Raw genomic sequence first — 19,413 nt, forward strand, 5'->3', positions numbered from 1 at the left:
AAAAGTTTATAAGCGAGAATAAACAAGATGCATACAAAATGAAGGCAGATATTATCTGTTAAGAAATAATATAAAAAAAAAATGCTAAAAAAATTTTGCCAACGATCAAATGATTTGCCCCGATCAAATGATTTGCGAAACGCGCTTCGGAGTCCCGATCTGAATCAAATGTTTTGCGAACTCGTTCCGAACAAATGATTCGCGAACACGCTTCGGAGTCCCTATCTGAATCAAATGTTTTGCAAATCCGCTCTAAAATTGCATCAGCAGGAGACTCCTAGGCTGATCCGCTCTTCAATTCGAGTGACTGTGTGTTCACACCGCCTGCGTGCTCAAGACTATGCAGAAAGATTTGTGAGTGCTCAGACGCTCTGAGGTAGATTGAATGATTATTTTGTATTTAAAGTGGCCGCAAAGCAAACAAGCTTGTTGATCTCCTGCTGACTAACCACAAGGAGGGTAACGTTAGAAGTTAACCTAATTAAATATTGTTGTGGACGAAGTATTAAGATCCTTTACCTAATAACATGAACATTACTTAATGTAAGTATAATCAGGGACATTTGTTTAAAAGTAAACTGGGACTGCAGTACATTATTTATTGTATCATTAGATTTTTATTCCTATAAAGTTAACATCAAGCACATCAGCAACTCACCAGGAAAATGAGCAATCTCAGACACCTTCCACGTATCACTTTTAATTTATTTACACAGTCTGAACTCACATCTGAATGTAATGTTTTGCTACATTTTTATTTATTTTTATAAATCGAGGAATCAGAGTTTTAAATGTTTTCATTTACGGTTAATAATCTCTGCTGCTGCTGTTACACTCACAGCCAGGACCAGCTTGAATCATCTGGACTTTTTGAGTCAAATATTTTGGCAATTTTTTTTAGCATTTTTATTTTATATTATTTCTTAACATATCAGATAATATCTGCCTTCATTTTGCATGCATCTTGTTTATTCTCGCTTATAAACTTTTTGTTGCTCTTTTTGTTGTGTTGTTTTTTATCCTCATTTAAGTCGCTTTGGATAAAAGCGTCTACTAAATGAATAAATGTAAATGTAAACTTAAAAAAACTCAAATTATGGCTTCATTTCCTTACATGAATATCGATATATTCAACTCAAATAAACACTTGTATGATGCAGCATTAGAATTAGAATTTAATTTGGGGTTCTGAAATACCCTGAACACTGCACAGAGGTTAAGATGACCATTGCTACAAAAATAAAATAAAAATTGAAACTCATCCTATTTTGTTTTATTTTCCCTTACTAAATTAAACAGTTACTGATGCTATGGACTGTGGGATTACTGACAGTCTATTAACAAATATCTGTCTCTAAACCTCTTTTCTCTTTATTAAACGTTGATCTAGACAAGTAGAAACCAAATCCGCTTGAAAGGCCTTATCTGAAATTATTCGCGAAACGTGCTTCGGAGTCCCTATGTGAATCAAATGTTTTGCGAACTCGCTCCGAAGCCCAGATCAAATGATTCGCGAAATGCGCTTAGGAGCTTTCTTTTACTGTCTATGCTTAGGAGTCCCGATCTGAATCAAATGTTTTGCGAACTCGCTCCGAAGCCCAGATAAAATGATTCGTGAAACGCGATTCGGAGTCCCGATCTGAATCAAATGTTTTGCGAACTCGCTCCGATGCCTCAGATTGTGGTTAATCTTGCAGATCATGATTTATATCTACTCTACCCCTCCCTGCAGTTTGGTAATATAAAGATTCCTCTTTTGGACTCCCACTTCTTGTGTGGGTTTTATTGTTCTGGGTCTCAAAAAAGAAACATTTTCAATCTCCAAGGTACATTGAAATTACATTACATGAATATGTTACAGTTATACTAAATTAACAGATTTGTAAACCGAAAAAATCAACGAAATCAACAAGTGAGACAAATGTGAGCTTTCAATTAATAATTTTCCAAACCTTACTAAATAACTGGAGGCAAAGTTTTTTTTAACTGCACGTAGATCACAAACCTCTGAAATCGGTTGATAAATGTGAACGTTATCGTGTTTTTATTCAGTAAAAACCGCAGCTCCCCCGTTTACTTTCATTTGTTTTAAGGCAGTCTTGCCCTCACTAACATGGCGGACGCGTTGAGGTTGTCGTATCACGGCAACGGCTCAAAGCGGCCGTTTTGACCGGAAGCCAGTGTCAGTGAGCGCGCCGCTAATGCGCGCCCCCTGCAGGCCTGGAAGAGCGTCGCGTCTCCTCGCGCTAACTTCGCCGCCGCCATATTAACACAGAGCTGAGAGGTAATACAAACCGCCCTTTATATTAACACTTTGTGTCTTTCAACACCAACTTTTAACATATACATGATCCTTAAACCATTTTAAGGGAGGCAAGGGGGTATGCTATTGTGAGTTATGCCCTCGTGTGTCTTTGAAAATGTGTTTATTGTAGATGATGGAACGTTAGCATTGCTGTGGCTAACGTGATGATATGCTAATGATATATAAGATAAACTCGATGATTTGATGGTGTTTTATTTGTTTAACGCTCAGATGTTGCCGTGAATGTGCTTAAGTGTAGAAAATAAACTAGCTGAGTGATTACGAATGTGTACAATTTAGACAGCTAAACTAACACCCTCTTCACTGATGCTCTACAACATCCTAATCTGAATGGAGGTTTGAGCTCCATGCCTGAGTTTGGTCCTTATTTCTATATTCTTATTCCATTCTAAATCCGCAGAAACCTCCATAAAGGCTTAAAAATATTTAACACGCTGTTTGGATATTGTGTGTATTTTGAAGAGGCTGCAATTGATGTGTTCAGCTCAATGATGAATATAGTAGGATTTTAAAATTATTTTCATCAAAATTAATTTACTGTATTTGAGGTTAAAGGTTTAATTGTGGGAAAACCTTTTTTATATATATATAGTGTCAGTAGTGTAATTCTGGATGGTGGTGAACTGGTTTGATGGGTTAATCAATGGAGGCTCTGACCCCAAAACATAATTTATAAAACCTAGTGAGCTAACTATCTAACCAGCGTTATTAGGCATCGTAGACACATTTGAAACATGTCTGCGGTGGGCAAAAATTTAAACCTAGTCAATGGGAGGCTTTTTCCTGGCAGAATAAGTGTTCTTGGTACTCAGACTGTCTTGTGTTATTAGGAAAATTCACTGACGTTTCCAACAGTGATGGAATACTTGGAAAAATCTAAATTGTGATTTAAGGGTATGAAAAAGTCATTGAGGTTTCAATAGTGTATGTGTTTCTAATTCTTTTCAGCTCTAAAATATTTAATAGGCTAGAAATTGGTCTTTCTGAAAGCAGTCTTGTGTAAAATGTCCTTGGAATGGAAAATCATTGGTCAAAAGGTGTATCAGACACCCAAAATGTTTGTGAACCTGTTGAATTGGGCAAACTTCCACCAACATGTGGAGCGCTTAAAAAAACTAAAAACTAAATGATGACTAAATGATGTCTATTGTTAGCCATTGGCTAATAAACTCTTATATTTTACTCACCAGTGTGTGTGTTCGAGGCTATTATATGTTTTGCATATATATATTTTTTCACTCACTGAACACTGACTGAGTGCTTCAGAGTTTCGCTCTCCATCAAGCGATCTGTACTGTTTCAATTCATCTCAATGGACGCCCAGCACACCTGTATTTGATGCACTGTAAACTCTGTGTGAAGCCACATGACTCGCCGTCGCTTTGCGGATATCGCCGTTTCTCACACATGCAAAGAGAGCGAGTGAATCACTGCACTGCATATAAACTATATTCTTTGTTGTATTCTCCTGTCACAATAATGGAGTTAATTTGGAATTATTCAGCTTTTTGGAACAAGCAGAAGATATGCCGGTTTCTCCGGTAGCGGGCGGAGCTAATGCGCAAATGGCAATTTCATTGGCTGGCGCTGATCTATTGCCATCCCTGCTTTGATTTTTAGCAAATCAGTTCAAACGCAGGCAACACGATTAATATTCATGAACCCAGCAGCGTAACAATCCATAGTGCATTGTATATTGTTAGTATGGTAGTAGAATTTCTACTAGTAGTATTATCTTTTAATAATAATTATCTGTTACTATTTTGGTACTGTTACTATTTTAATTATCTGTTACTATTTTGTTACTGTTACTATTTTCTGTTACTGTAAGACCCAGATGGTCTTACAGTATTTTAAGAGTCACCATCAGTCAAATGACAAATATGCATTCATACATGGTTACCAAGTTTTAGTTCTAATCATTAAAGTTATATAATTAAATTGTGCTTAATTATCATAAAACCATTATATAATGATTGATTGTCTAAGAAGTTAAGATTTAAGAAGCTGTGCCATTTTACAAAGATAAGCTGATTGGAGTGTGTGTGTGTGTGTGTGTGTGAATTAATATATTAGTAGAGTTGTTCCGATTCCGATTAGGGGTGTGCACGGATAGTTGAACATTCGAATATTCGTTCTGCTCTAATTATTCGATAAATAAAAATGATATCCGAATTTCAAAAAAAAAAAAATCACAATAAAACCTAAATTTGTCACTTTCTGTGATTCTCCACGGCATATTTGAAGATGTATGCAAGCAAAAAGAACTAATGAATGAATAAGGGGCCATTCGCATATCGTGCCTAAAACGCGTGAAAAAACGCTAGTCGTGCCGCTTTCTCCTTCTTTCCAAAGCGCTCGGGCATAAGCACACCTGAGGCGTCTGCCGTTGCTAAGCAACAATCACACGCTCTCTCCATGTAGACGGGGAAATTTCAGCAAAGGATAAATGGATTTGCAGCACAATAAATCGCGGCATTCTGAAAAGTTGAGATGTTTTTAACTCGATGCGGTGCGGATGCGCCTGAAAAAAAACGGGCGCGTCACACCGCGTGCGCATTGCGACTGCGTCGCTTCCATTATGAGCGCGCTGACAGCTACATTGGAAATAACGAACTTGAGCACGCAGAAGGCTGCGGTCTTCTACAGTACTTCAAATATGCCGTGGAGAATCACAGTAAGTGACCGAATTCAAGAACATTGTTGCGGCATCTCTCAAGCAACGGCTAAACACCGCTAACTTGGAGAATGCAGTGAAAACTCCTCTTCTCGCGTCTGCCCTAGACCCTCGGCACAAACATCTCAGGTTTCTCGATGATAACATGAGAGAAGTAAGAAAAAAAATACTTTTGAACATTATCAGAACATTTTCCTTGATGCGAGTGGTGCATCACCAACGACGAAGAAGATGCAATGCCCACTCGTTGGAAAAGACTGAGCCAGTTCTTCAGCAATGATTACAGAGAGTCCAGGAACAGTTCTTTCTGGAGCCATGTATTCCACCAGATGAGGATCCCATTCAGTGGTGAAACAAAAACACGAAGCGCTTCACAAACTTAGTCTCTTAGCACACCGTTATTTGTGAGTCCCGCCAACGTCTGTGCGTTTTCTCCGCGGCCGGATATTGTTAACAGACTAAGGAGCCGACTTTCCCCCGATCATGTTATTTATTAACAAGAACATGTAAAACAATAGAGAAAAAAAAGCAAAAAAGATTTGCTGAGAGTTTAAAAGTTTCAAAGTTAAGTGTAGGCTACGTTCTAGAAAAGGCTAATTGGTGCAGGCTGCTTTAAATTTTTTCTTTGTTCACTTTTTTTTTTTTTTGCTTTTAATCTGTACTTTTGTTTGTTTGCGCGCATTGTTAAAGGTTTTCAGCTACAAAGCACGATGTGTAATGTTCAAGCTTATTGTGTTTAAGCTTGTTAAAAAATGACGGAAACAATAAATGTTGCTGAAAAACAACGTCTGTCTCATTTAACCTAATTTCAATAAATGAATATTCGAATATTCGTTTTTTGTGAGCTCAAATATTAATGTGATATTTGCGGAAAATGCCCATCCCTAATACCGATACTAGTATCGGAAATATCTCTGATACCACAACAAATTCTGGCATCGGCTAGTACATGAACCCATATACCGATCCGATACCATTTTCTTAAACAAGACCTAGTTATGACCGCTAGCTTTGCCTAACCACTGCATGGTTCTTCTTCGCTGCTCAGAATGCATTGCAAACACAGGAAGTTGTGCTGTGTTGCCACAAGCAACCCCTGTTTAGAGCAGTGAAGAAGAAATGAAGAAGCGTTAGCAACACTGATCAATATATGACTGGATCGCTCATCGTGTTCTAAACTGTCAACAGACAGTGAAGCCGCTTCTATATTATAGATCAGTGGTTAGCAGTATGTCTCTGTAGTACCAGGTAGTTACCGACTCCCGAGTATGTCACCTCTATGGGTGACGGGCGCAGATGCGTGGGAGCTCGCTGTTTTGTAGTCTCTGCTGTGTGTCACTATATGAGGAAACAAACGCTTAAACGTCACTTCATGAGAAATTACCGTTTCATTTGAGAAAACTGTCATATCATAAACGCAGAAAATCAAAGATCTTCATGGCAGCCCATTAAAATAAATGTTTGATTTAACATGAGTAAATTGACAATATATTAAGCTACTGTTGGAGCCTACAGTAGATTTAGCTATGTCTCTATCTAGTAATAATAATACGTCTCTATTAATAATAATAATTATGCCTAGACGGTTGCTTGTTTTTTACTTGTTTTGATGTAAAGAGATTATCTGATTAATATATCATTTTTTATATTCTTAGACTTAATTGTTGCAGTTTTTTATACAGTTACATTGTAAAACTAAAATACCTTTTAGTTTGCGGTGTTAGATTTTTGGCTGCATTTGAAGTTCTTTCTCGATGAAGAAAATAAATAATACTGTCAAATTCTCAGATAATAAAAATACTGTAATGAATACAGTAGTTCACCATGCATTCTAGCAATTTACACAGGGCTAGTAGTATATACAGCTGTATATACAGATACACACCCAGGTATCGGATCGGTACTCGGTGTCGGCCGATACCCTGAGCCCAGGTATTGGAATCGGTATCAGGAAGAGAAAAAGGGTATCGGAACATCTCTATATATTAGACTGGCGAGTAAACTAAAAAAATTACTAGCCAATGGCGATTATATTGCCTAGGTGCGTGTAGAGGGTTGAAGGGACAGTTTGATGTTAAAATTTTTTTGATGGATTTGTTTATTATGAACACAGAGATTTTCATTTCATAAGATATTAATTGATAGACTGGAGTTGTGTGGAATACTTGTGGATTAGTGTGATGTTTTTATTAGCTTTTTGGACTCTTATTCTGACGGCACCCATTCACTGCAGAGAATCAAATGGTGAGCAAGTGATGTAAAGCTAAATATTCTAGTGAAGAAACATTATCAGTTGACCTCTAATTTGTGTTTTGATAAATTGGTGCATAAATCAAATCCAGCAAGGGTTCTATATGGACAAACAGTACTAATTTGATTTGTGCAGGTCTTAAAATGTCTTAAATTTGATTTTAAAGTTCTGGATATGACCGTGTGTTACGTCCTGGTGAGATCATTGGTATACATTTTGATCTTTGTCTATGCACTAGTGATAAAGATTGACATGGATCTGACAGGCTAAGAATGGAAGCATGTTTCTTAATGAATGTTTATGATTGTGTTTTTGACTGCATCATCACTTGGTGTGTTCATAAATGTTGCTTTGAGTTTGCCAGTGGCCAGGTTTGGCTGCACACAACAGATGAACATTTGTGTAACTCAGATACTGACGTCAGTGGCGCTCCTTAATCTTATTTGTTTTGCTATGCCCTCCAGGTGTTTGGAGCATCACCCTCGTGTAAAATCTTCACAAGATTTCCAAAGGCTGCCCACAAGTACCATTTAAGGTAAGTCAGGGTTAAATGTCCACTGTATTCTTTGAAACCTCATTTGACACATTGAGGAGTTCAAATGCGTCTACATATTTGGACCTCATCCATCTGTAGATTAGATCATGTCATTTTTGGTCTGAGATGCGAGTAATGGCTGCTAGTGAATACAGTCTTTGTGAATCATGTGATATCAGGTTCAGTGTTCTTCTGAGGTGGCTTGTTGGGAGAGGCAGGAAGGAATCTTTGGAATGGTGATCAAACCAAAATCCCATCTGGAAAAACAAAATTATCCGTTGTTTCTGATGGTAGACTACCATGAAATCCATTTAGCATCATTGTATTTGTGTACCAGCATCCCTGTGTGAGTACTTGAGCATTCATCAAAGGGATGTGCCAAACTACATATGTTTAAAACTGACGAGTTGGTGAGTTAATTAATTGGTCCTGGAGAAACCAAGGATAATAAGGCTGGCTTCATTTTATAATTTCATTGTTTTATGTGACCTTTATCTAATGAATTACTTGAGCAGGATTTACATAAGACATGCTAAAAATCAGATGGATGGAACGTGACATTTCATTTTTAAGTTTGATTATTTTTACCTTAATGTGTGATCTTAAAAACAGTAAGAAAAGTGATGCAGTTGTCCTTCTGAATCTGTAGTTGTAAAGCTGGGGCCATATGAAATGTTTTATTTTTATCCATTAATATTTAATGTTTTTCAGAATTACTGTGTATTAACAATATTTTGCTAAAGACATTTTGTTAATTTTTTTTTTCTGGTAAATATTCTTTTTAATAATTTTAATAATAATAATTGTAGAAGAAGAGCTATCATTACATTAAATCATATATTTCTGGCACAGTTACTTCAAGTTAAACCAAACTTTTATTTTGACTTGTTTCTGTGAAGACCTTTAAGTTTATATTTGCATATGATATGATGATAGTTTTTCTCAAAAGAATCAGTAAAATGCTGTTGAAGTGACTCAGAGCAGTGCTAGAGGTTATGTTCATGTACTCACATATTGAAGCAGCAGAGGCTGACGCTTTTAACGGGATGAATTTAAAAAACACAACTTTTATGTGAGGGAACCGAATGTTTTTAAGCAGATTCTGGTCTAAATGGTCTCCAACATGACTTCACAATGGAATTTGGGCGGAATAAGGATGACTTAATTTCCATTTCACCAGTTAAAGTAAATTAGAGTCAAACAGACATAGATGAAATCTAATCACACTTGGGTCCTGCAGACCATTCTCCGTTACAGCACCGATTGCAGTACTGTATCATAATAGTTCGTTTAACCAGGAGGTTCCTGTTTTCAAATGTTATAAGACGAATTCAGAGCTGCATACCATTTTTGCAGAGCCCTGGTGTCTTCTTGGTGATTTTTGCTATACATTGACAAACTCTGTATCAGGTAGGTCAGCTGGTGTAAAAGAGGCAGGGTTGGGTGGGAAATTACTCTGAATGGATTATTCAACTTTGAAAGCAAGACGGGTTATGGGTCTAGTAACCACCCGGAGCTCGTTTCCAGTTATGTTTAGCATTTCATGTTGTATGTAGAGTATAAAACTCTTAAGCAAATTAAAATATATATAAAAGCCACAGAGAAAAGCACTATTGTGTCCTTAAGCCATCTTGTGTGTTTTCAGCCCTGGGAGAAAGTGCTGACATCTTTTGGACCGCATTGGTCAAGTCTTCCTTGGTCTGCTTGCATCTAGATTAAAACTTTCCTCTATCTGGGCAAAGATTCAGAACCTTAATCCTATTTCTCAGACAGTCAGGGGTCCGTGTCGTGACTGGGGACCTTTAAAGCCAAACATCCCAGTGGTAGATTTGTTTTTCTTTTAATTCTTTAGTAAGTCTATGTGCTAATGAGGCCACCGATTTCAGGCCCCAAGTCTTTTATTGCAGTCAATTTTATGGAAGCACATTGGCCTGATTGTGCTAACCCTGTATTGATTGTTTTTTTTGTGTGTGTGTGTGTGTTCACAGCCCTGACAGGAGCAGCCACACGTCTAGATCATGTCCGGGCCAGCCACGAGTCGATCCCGTGTTTATCCAGACGTCAACACACAGAGGCCGCGGGAGTACTGGGACTATGAATCTCACGTCGTAGAGTGGGGGTGAGGGACTAAATGAATTGTTTCAGCATTTGATGACGACAGCAGGCTATGATTTTTATTTTATTTTATTTTTTTATGTAAAAATAAATGTTGACTGGATGGTTGAAGATCACAAAAATTAAGGCTGGTTCACACGGCAGGATAATTAGGCCGATTTTAGCCCCGATTCACCCCTTCCGACAATCTTAGGATGCTCCGATTATCGTAAAATAATCTGATCAAATATTCCTGCCATGTTTGGTGTGTTAAGACTGCTCTCCTCTGCTCGGAAGAATGTCGGGACCGCCCCGATCTCAAATCGGGGATATCCAACATGTTGGATTTATTTGGCCCGATTTCTTCTCGTGTGTGGTGTCCCCCGAGGACAAACAATCACGCAGCCTGTGGACTGTGGCGTGTAGCCAATCAGAAAGCGAGGTGACGAGGCGGTGAGGAAGTACAAAACAGCCGGCGTATATAATATAACAAATACAAATAAGTCGATGGGCATAACTACATCCACAACTGCAGTCCACCAGAGTACATGGAAACGAATATATGAACGTTTATTTCAACGGTAATTAATCTGTGTAGTACGTAACAACATTTCTATGAGAGAAAACAACAACTTATCTCCACATTATGATATAGCAAGTATAGTCCATGCTCGCGTCGTCTCCACCTCTTTGACCATCGCCTTTTCTTGTTTTTCTTATGTTTTATTTCCGTTAAAAACAAAGCACAAACTATGGCCACTACATCCTCTTCGTCCGCCATGATTGTTTACTCTGAAGTCACGTTTGATCTCGAGGGATTTTGCGAGATTTCCTGTCTTACCTGGGAATGCTCGGGAGTCAAATCGGTTCGTGTGTGATGTGTTGATATTGCCGTGTGGCGGCACACCACACACTGAATGACCAAAACTGTTAGACCCGTGATTTTTTATCGCCGTGTGTGGGGTCTCTCAGGTTTGGAAAATCGGCCGACAATTTTAAAATCGTCCCGTGTGAACCAGCCTTTACAGGGTTAACAGTCATAGAAAATCTGGAAATATCTGTGTACATTTAAAATGTGTTTTCAGGACTGAGGAAGTCAGGAACATTCTATGATGAATATACTCTGTTTTTCAGAAGTTTGGGGTCAGGACTTTTTTTTTTTTTAAGAGATTATTTTATTCTGCAGGAATGCTTTGAACTGATTAGAAGTGACAGTAAAAACATTTAGAATCTTACAAAAGATTTCTATTTCAAATAAATGCTGTTCTCTTTAACTTTCTAGTCATCTGAGAGTTCTGAAGGAAAATTTATCCACAAAACTATTAAGCAAATTTCTAAATTGGTGATGGTGATAATAATAAGAAATGTTTCTTGAGCTGCAAATCTGCATATTAGAATGATTTCTGAATGATTGTTTGAAGACTGGAGTAATGATACTGAAAATTCAACTTTGCCTCACCGGAATAAATTACATTTTAAAATATTTTCAAATAGAAAACACTTATCTTAAATTGTAATATTATTTCACAATATTACTGTTTTTTTAGTGTATTTGCAATCAAATAAATGTAGTCTTAATAAGCATAAGAGACTTAAAAAAGACGTTAAAAAAATCTTACCAACCGCAACCTTTTTTAACACAAGTACTGTATTTTCTGGACTATAAGTCGCACTTTTTTTTTCATAGTTTGGCTGGCCCTGCAACCTATAGTCAGGTGCGACTTATTTATCAAAATTAATTTGACATGAACTGAGAGAAATGAACCAAAAGAAAACATTACCATCTACAGCTGTGAGAGGGCGCTCTATGCTGCTCAGTGGTCCTGTTGTCTACACTGAAAACATTGAGCGCCCTTTCGCGGCTGGAGACGGTAATTTTTTCTCTTGGTTCTTGGTTCTAAATAAATGCGACTTATAGTCCAGTGAGACTTATACTTTTTTTCCTCATCATGACGTATTTTTGGACTGATGCGACTTATACTCAGGTGCGACTTACAGTCCGAAAAATACGGTATGCATTTTTCTAGTTAGGCTCATGTCTTTTTTAAGGTTTGCTCACAAGCCATATTGATTTCTGATTTGTAAATGAATTGTTCTTTTTTCTCTGTTGAATAATTCAGTGTAACAGGTTCACAAATTGCAGGATCAAAAAGGGGTATGATTGTGCCAGTGTTACAATATAATACAATATCTCAATACCTTATAATATTGTCCAGAGCCTTGTATCAGTACTTTTATTTATTAATGTACACGCATTCGTATCATGTTCAGTAGTAGGTCATCTAAATAACATATCCCTGAGACCATCATTTTATTAGAGCTTTTTCTATGGACTATTGAAACTAAAACCTGGAATTGCCTGTTCTCGATTAGGTTTAGGCCAGTTTCAATCTTAATTCAATGCAAGAATTGAACAGATCACAGGGGCCGTGAGGGCCTTATTGTTCATTAAAACCACTGTAATAGCAAACTAATGGCATTTGATTCATTAAGTTTGAAAACTTTGTTTTAATGATGAAATATCTTGTTAGTTTTCATTCATAGTCCCAGGATTATTTGCAGGCATCACAGAACATAGTGTGAAATACTTCTCTGCAGGGCTACAGTGCTGATGTCTGTATTTGTCTGGACTGGCGTTTCATCGGCACTTGTAATAACAGCTGTTGGACTTGTCAACAGGAATCAAGATGACTACCAGCTGGTGCGGAAACTAGGCCGAGGAAAGTACAGCGAGGTGTTTGAAGCCATCAACATCACAAACAATGAGAAAGTAGTCGTCAAAATACTCAAGGTGAGGAACGTTGTTGTTCCAGACAGGTTTAACAGTGTACTGCCCAGCCCTTGGTCAAGTCAGATTGGGTTTAGTGGAACGGTGAAAACCCTTGGAATTCACAATCCTCTCCAGCTTCTCATTTTCTAGTAGTTGACGAAAAAGTCTGCCGAGATAAGCCTGTTTATGTTATGGTAGGCAGCGGATGGTATCGAAACCAGAAGCTGCTGGCCGGTGTTCAGATGAACGGGCGCCTGGCAAATTCTTTCCTCACCCCCTCCTCCTGTTAACCAGAGAAAGCTCTAGATTCTAGCGATAACACCCGGTGAGCTGAGAGCTTCTTTAAAAGCTAAGTGATAAATAGTTTTGAAGATTAGCAGCGTTGTCCTGTAAGGTAGCCAGTTGTGTGCAATGAACTTCCCCTGCATAGAGACTGAAGGAAGATTGAGTCTAGACGCAGTCAGATTGGATGTCTTCTCGTCAAATTCATCTGTACTGCAAGACAACGTAAAATCAAAATTGAGTTTGATTACATGAAAAAATCTGAATGGAGCAATGAAGTAGTTGTGCTTGTAGTGGTTAAAGTTCGAGTCTGGCTTGTCATTTCTCACAGCTGTTCTTTTTCAAACCCATTATCGTAAAATAATGTAATAAAATAAAAATAATGTTCTGATGTAATCAGTGGTTGGTTGTGAAAAAATAAATTTATAATCCCATAACCCACTTTTCATGACAGCCCCAAAATGTTGGATTTATTTATGTTTATATGAAGGGCTGCATGATAAACGTGGGAAGTCGTGGCCTAATGGTTAGAGAGTCGGACTCCCAATCTAAAGGTTGTGAGTTCGAGTCTCGGGCCGGCAGGAATTGTGGGTGGGGGGAGTGCATGTACAGTTCTCTCTCCACCTTCAATACCACGACTTAGGTGCCCTTGAGCAAGGCATCGAACCCCCAACTGCTCCCCGGGCGCCGCAGCATAAATGGCTGCCCACTGCTCCGAGTGTGTGTTCACAGTGTGTGTGTTTGTTCACTGCTCTGAGTGTGTGCACTTCGGATGGGTTAAATGCAGAGCACAAATTCTGAGTATGGGTCACCATACTTGGCTGAATGTCACGTCACTTTCACTGTCACTTTCACTTTTTTTTAAATCGAAATGGAATCGAAATCGTGATTCATCAGAAGCTGCGATTGTTATACGTCTTTCAGTGAAGCACAGTTCTGTGATCGGCAGTAAATCTCCATCCAAAGGCAGAAGACAGAAGATTTAGCTGCTTTTATTGATTCAGAGGGACTAATAAAACACACCATTATGAAAATATATGGTTTACCTGAGTTATTATCATTATTATTTTCATTAAAATAAAGTATACATATAATCTAATGCCTTTTACACTGCTTAGTACTTAATACTATGGAATATGTTGCGTGCCTTATTCTGTGTAAGAAGCCACATCATCTCACAGAAGGATTTTTTTCAAACTCGACTGATGTTGTGAAGTGAGTTTGGAGTAAACATTTTTATTAAATGTGGTATTTTCACATGCTTTCAGATGAATTTACTACACAGAGCCGTAGTTCACTGAGAAGCTATGCAAACAGCTGTCACATATAGCAAATTATTTCTTCGATTTCATAATAGCACAATAAAATTGCCCTTTTTAGCGTAACTTGTCAGTGAACAATGGCTCTGTGTAGTAAATGCTGCTCCCTCTGAATGCATGTGATGATGATTTACTGCTGATCACAGAACCGGCTTTACTAAAAAAATGCGCATGACAATTGCATTCAATTAATCGTGCAACCCTATGTGAATGTACAGTGTTTCTTTTACACTTTTTGTTCAGCTTTTTCCAACTTTTTCTACTTCCCCAATGAAGGGGCGCACACACAGGCCACTTTTCTGAGGAACTGAAAAATTCAAACAACTAACCTTCTCTGTCAAAAGTTTAAACTGCCACGGAAAGAAAGACCGTATATTCACCTAAATGTTATGGTTTTTAAATTACAAGCATAGATAAATTGATTCGTTGTTTAATTCGTATGAATGATACAGACAGCTGCAGGTATTTATAGGCTGTTGTCTCTTTGAGACCTGATGCACCGATCCAGTGGTACACATCTGGTTTCTTTCTCAGCTGTTTTCGTTCAGTTAAGACCGTTTATCAGAATGATTGTCAAGATGTGATTTTGACGTAATTTTAAGGGGATGTGAAAGAGGAATCAACTAGAAATTTAGGCATGCGCACGTTTATCCTTCATATATTTTAAAGAACCAGCAATGACTTCAAATATTTTGTAACTGAGTGTTTTTAAGGCCGTTTGTTTCACCATGGCATATAAATTATATGACGTGTTGCGGGTCTGTTATTCAGGGCAGGTGGCAGTTTTGTTGAGAATGCAGGAGTTATTTTTGTAATCGACATGATCGATTTGGTCAATGTGTTATTGCAGCCCAAGTATTTTCCAGTGTGTGACTGTGACTCTGCTGTAAGTGATGACTGAACTTGTGGCTGAGATTATTTTCATGGCAGAAAGAATGTAGCAGAAACACTGTATGCATGTTTGCATGTATAAAATAATTTCAGATATTCTCTTAATATTGTCTTATTTTTATATTCAAGCTTAAATTTCATAGATTTCTTACATTTGTAATCTATATTTTAAAATAAAGTTAAATTCTAAAGAATATAGAAAATCTTTTTTATAGAAAACAAAAAACAAAAACTTAACCAATCACAAATGATTGGAAGAACTTGCAAATGCTGTTATATGTTGTCTTGTGTTGTGTTTTTGTCTTTTTATCCATATGTAGCCAGTAAAGAAGAAGAAAATCAAGCGGGAAATTAAAATTTTGGAAAATTTGAGAGGCGGCCCCAACATCATCTCACTTCTAGACATTGTCAAGGATCCCGTGGTCAGTTGTCTTTCTTGAAGATGATGTTGGCATGTGGCATTACATGCATTTACTTGTAGAGTATGTTTCAAATGTGTCTCTAACTGAAGTCTGTTGTGTTTCTCCCTGAAGTCTCGAACCCCAGCTCTGGTTTTTGAACATGTGAACAACACAGATTTCAAGGTAAATCACTTCTCAGACCTGCCAAATCATTTCTGCCACCTCAACTAAATCTAACACACAAGAAAAAACTCAAGCACTCTCTTCTGTCATGCAGCAATTGTATCAAACGCTATCAGACTACGACATTCGGTTCTACATGTATGAGATCCTAAAGGTAAGTTCCTTCTGATATAGTCTTAAAGTATCACAAGTCTGTACCTATTTTTTTGTTTGTTTATACCATTTTTACCTGTATTTTTCAAATGCGTTTCAAGCTCTCCTCTCATCCGCCAACAACAGGGAATCTCAAACTTATGTAGTGGCACATTTTCTGAGTTTTTCTTTGGTGCTAATAGTTGCCCATATGTTGCACACTTCACCTATAAGTCAGCTTCAAATACTCCACAGCCATATTGTTCATGAAATTCTGATTTGTTATAGTTAGTATACTTATAAGCGTACCATCTTCTTTTTGGGTAATTTACAAGATAATATTAAAAGATTCTATTAATAATCTCAAATATTTTAATATGCATTCTTAAATGGATCCATTGAATTCTATAGAAAATAAATTTTTCTTTGTTGTGCTAGAAAATATTCTAAATGGTTTTAATATTGAAATATTTAATCAGCTACATAATTTTTTTTTATTTACATTTATGATTTGAATCAGGTCTTTGCAATGTTGTCCAGTTCTAAGTGTGTCTCTCCGTCGCTCTCAGGCTCTGGATTACTGCCACAGTATGGGAATTATGCACAGAGATGTGAAGCCACACAACGTAATGATCGACCACGAACACAGAAAGGTACTGCCCATTCATTTGAGTAATGATTAATATTGATGAGCTCGCTTACATTGACTGAATTGACATTTGAATCTTGTCTGTTTGTGTGTGTTTTGTGTTTTAGCTGCGTCTGATAGACTGGGGCTTAGCAGAGTTTTATCACCCTAGTCAGGAGTACAACGTCAGGGTGGCGTCTCGATATTTCAAAGGACCTGAACTGCTTGTGGACTATCAGGTGAGAATGACACTGGAAACTAGATGCAGGGAAACAAACAGTTTTTGCTTGGTTTGTTGCTTGAGCATCAAAAGCATCTGTTCAAGCATCTGTTGAATAAACATGCTCATACAGAAGCAGTGCAACATTTAGTTTTTGGCAAGTTTGCTGCTCTTTTGAAGCTCACGTTGCTTTTGTCCCACAGATGTATGACTACAGTTTAGACATGTGGAGCTTAGGCTGCATGTTGGCGAGTATGATCTTCCGGAAAGAGCCCTTTTTCCATGGACATGACAACTATGATCAGGTGAGACCTGCTGCTTTTATGCTTTTCAAATATTTACTGTTGCCATGCTGTTTTATAGTGACCAGTTTTGTGGCTGAATCACAGAATGTAAGATCAGATTCTGTTAGTCTCTTATTGGGCTTTTGTGGAGGGAACCAGGTTGATGCTAATTTCTGGGTTGGCCTACAAAAATCCATCAAGACTGCATCTCTCTGTTCAGCTGGTTTGATCTTTGTCGAGTGGTGGCTGCTGCCCTCTGCTGTTTTTAACCAGTTCTGCCTCTTTCCAGCTTGTACGGATTGCTAAAGTTCTGGGCACAGAGGACCTGTACGACTACATCGACAAGTACAACATTGAGCTCGACCCACGGTTCAATGACATTTTGGGAAGGTACACTGAGATTTGGAATTGTTTGTATGAATGTAATACTTTTTAACTGCAATTCGATTTTTATCTCTTTCATTCGGCCACTTCTTTCACCAGACATTCCCGGAAAAGGTGGGAACGGTTTGTGCACAGTGAGAACCAGCACCTGGTTAGTACCGAAGCTCTGGACTTCCTGGACAAACTGTTGCGCTACGATCACCAAGCTCGTCTCACCGCACGTGAGGCCATGGAGCACCCGTACTTCTGTGAGTGTCTGCTCTCTGGCATTTTATATTTTCCAAATTTCCTGTTGTAATTTTTCAGGATTCTGTTTTTTTCTTTTAAATTTCATTTTTTAAATTAAAAATCATGTGGAATTAATTGAAATCCTGAAACTTGTACAATTTAACAACAGTTGATGAAATAGTTTTAGAGTCTTTATCTGTTCCCAAATTCATTTTTTTAAATGTTTGAATTAATTTTTATAATAAAAAATGTCTAATCAGGTGACTTCATGAAACTTAAATTTGATAAATGAACTTTAAATTTTAATTGTAATTTTTATATAAATAAAAAAACAAACAAAAATCATTAACAGCTGAATCTTTTATCAAATAAAAAAATATTTAGTTAATTTTATTATTTTGCAAATAAAGTGCTGCACAACAAAAAAGTTGTTGTACATCTCCATGTTTTAATAAATTTGTTATCATAAAATATATATATTACATTTTAGTCACAATTTCTGTTAGGTAGGCCGACATTTATATTGAAAGGTTTCTGTTGAGACCTAAAAAAAATTAATCCGTGATTCGCATTTTCTATTTTGCAGAAGTCATAAGGCCCTAGTTGTGCACCATCTTTCATTCTGAACTAAAGTGGTTGTCATGTGGAAGCTGGATTTATTAATTTTTTTTGCTCTTTTGAAATAGAAGTTTGATGTACTGATTATGCCTCAGTGTGCAACATGAATTTCATGACTGTACATAATTAATTTCATAATGTCTCGTCATGTATCAGATCCCATTGTGAAGGAGCAGGCGAGGATGGGCTCCACTTCAGGACTGTCCACTGGCTCCACTCCAGTTAGCACGTCCAGTATGATCACAGGTCAGTTATGTGCTTTCTGAGTGAACTTTCATGTACCATATTTTTCAGACTATAAGTCGCACTTGAGTATAAGTCGCATCAGTCCAAAAATACGTCATGACGAGGAAAAAACATATAAGTCGCATTTAGTTAGAACCAAGAACCAAGAGAAAACATTACCGTCTACAGCCGCGAGAGGGCGCTCTATGATATCAAGTGTATGCTACAGGAACACTGAGCAGCATAGAGTGCCCTCTCGCGCCTGTAGGTAATGTTTTCTCTTGGTTTGTGTCAAATTAAATTTGATAAATAAGCCGCACCTGACTAGAAGTCAAACTTATAGTCAGATCCAGGCAGGACCAGCCAAACTATGAAAAAAAGTGCAACTTATATTCCGGAAAATACGGTAGTTGAGTTCACTAATTCTGACAAACCATTGTGTCTGTTTTCCTGTAGGAGGCATCACATCCATGTCCTCGTCCCAGCCGATGGCCAACATCGCAGGTTCTCCTGTCATCTCCTCTCCCAGTGCTCTAGCCACACAGGTTCCTGCAGCCACCGGTGCCCAGCCCTGAACAGACTCCCTCATGCTCTCTCTGCCATGGGCCACATTTTTATGTTGAGTGTAAACAAACGAAAGAGAGACTAAACTAAGTTTCTTTTCTTTTTTTTCATACAATAATTATATATTGAAGCTCGGACACACAGCAGACAGATGTTATGTTGCGTCAGTGTCTCGCAGTCTTTCCTGATGATGGTGTCTATATAGAAGCCACTACAGTGTAGAAATTCAAAAAAATGGATAATAAAATGTATTTTATATGTCCCTACATTGGCTTCCGTTTGTTAATTGAACAGTTGTTGATATTTTACAGGTTTGGGGAATACAATTTTAAGTTAAAATGTATTGCAGCTATAATGCATAGACAAATATCAAGGTGCAAGAACCATATTTACATGCATTT

General features: G+C 37.6%; 1 protein-coding gene across 1 annotated transcript; it reads left to right on the plus strand.

The window, feature by feature from the left end:
- The first annotated feature begins 2,156 nt into the window (after nt 1-2,156).
- LOC127935473 (casein kinase II subunit alpha) lies at nt 2,157-19,278 on the plus strand. The gene is made up of 14 exons (XM_052533374.1): nt 2,157-2,284; nt 7,719-7,789; nt 9,778-9,908; nt 12,563-12,674; nt 15,466-15,567; nt 15,679-15,729; nt 15,824-15,883; nt 16,431-16,514; nt 16,618-16,728; nt 16,913-17,014; nt 17,283-17,383; nt 17,477-17,625; nt 18,380-18,469; nt 18,905-19,278. Exons 3-14 carry the CDS (start codon nt 9,808-9,810, stop codon nt 19,021-19,023), a joined length of 1,182 nt encoding a protein of 393 aa, XP_052389334.1. The 5' UTR covers nt 2,157-2,284; nt 7,719-7,789; nt 9,778-9,807; the 3' UTR covers nt 19,024-19,278.
- The last annotated feature ends 135 nt before the right edge of the window (nt 19,279-19,413 follow it).

This window comes from Carassius gibelio, chromosome A19, assembly GCF_023724105.1.
Source record: "Carassius gibelio isolate Cgi1373 ecotype wild population from Czech Republic chromosome A19, carGib1.2-hapl.c, whole genome shotgun sequence".
Classification (NCBI taxonomy): Eukaryota; Metazoa; Chordata; class Actinopteri; order Cypriniformes; family Cyprinidae; genus Carassius; species Carassius gibelio.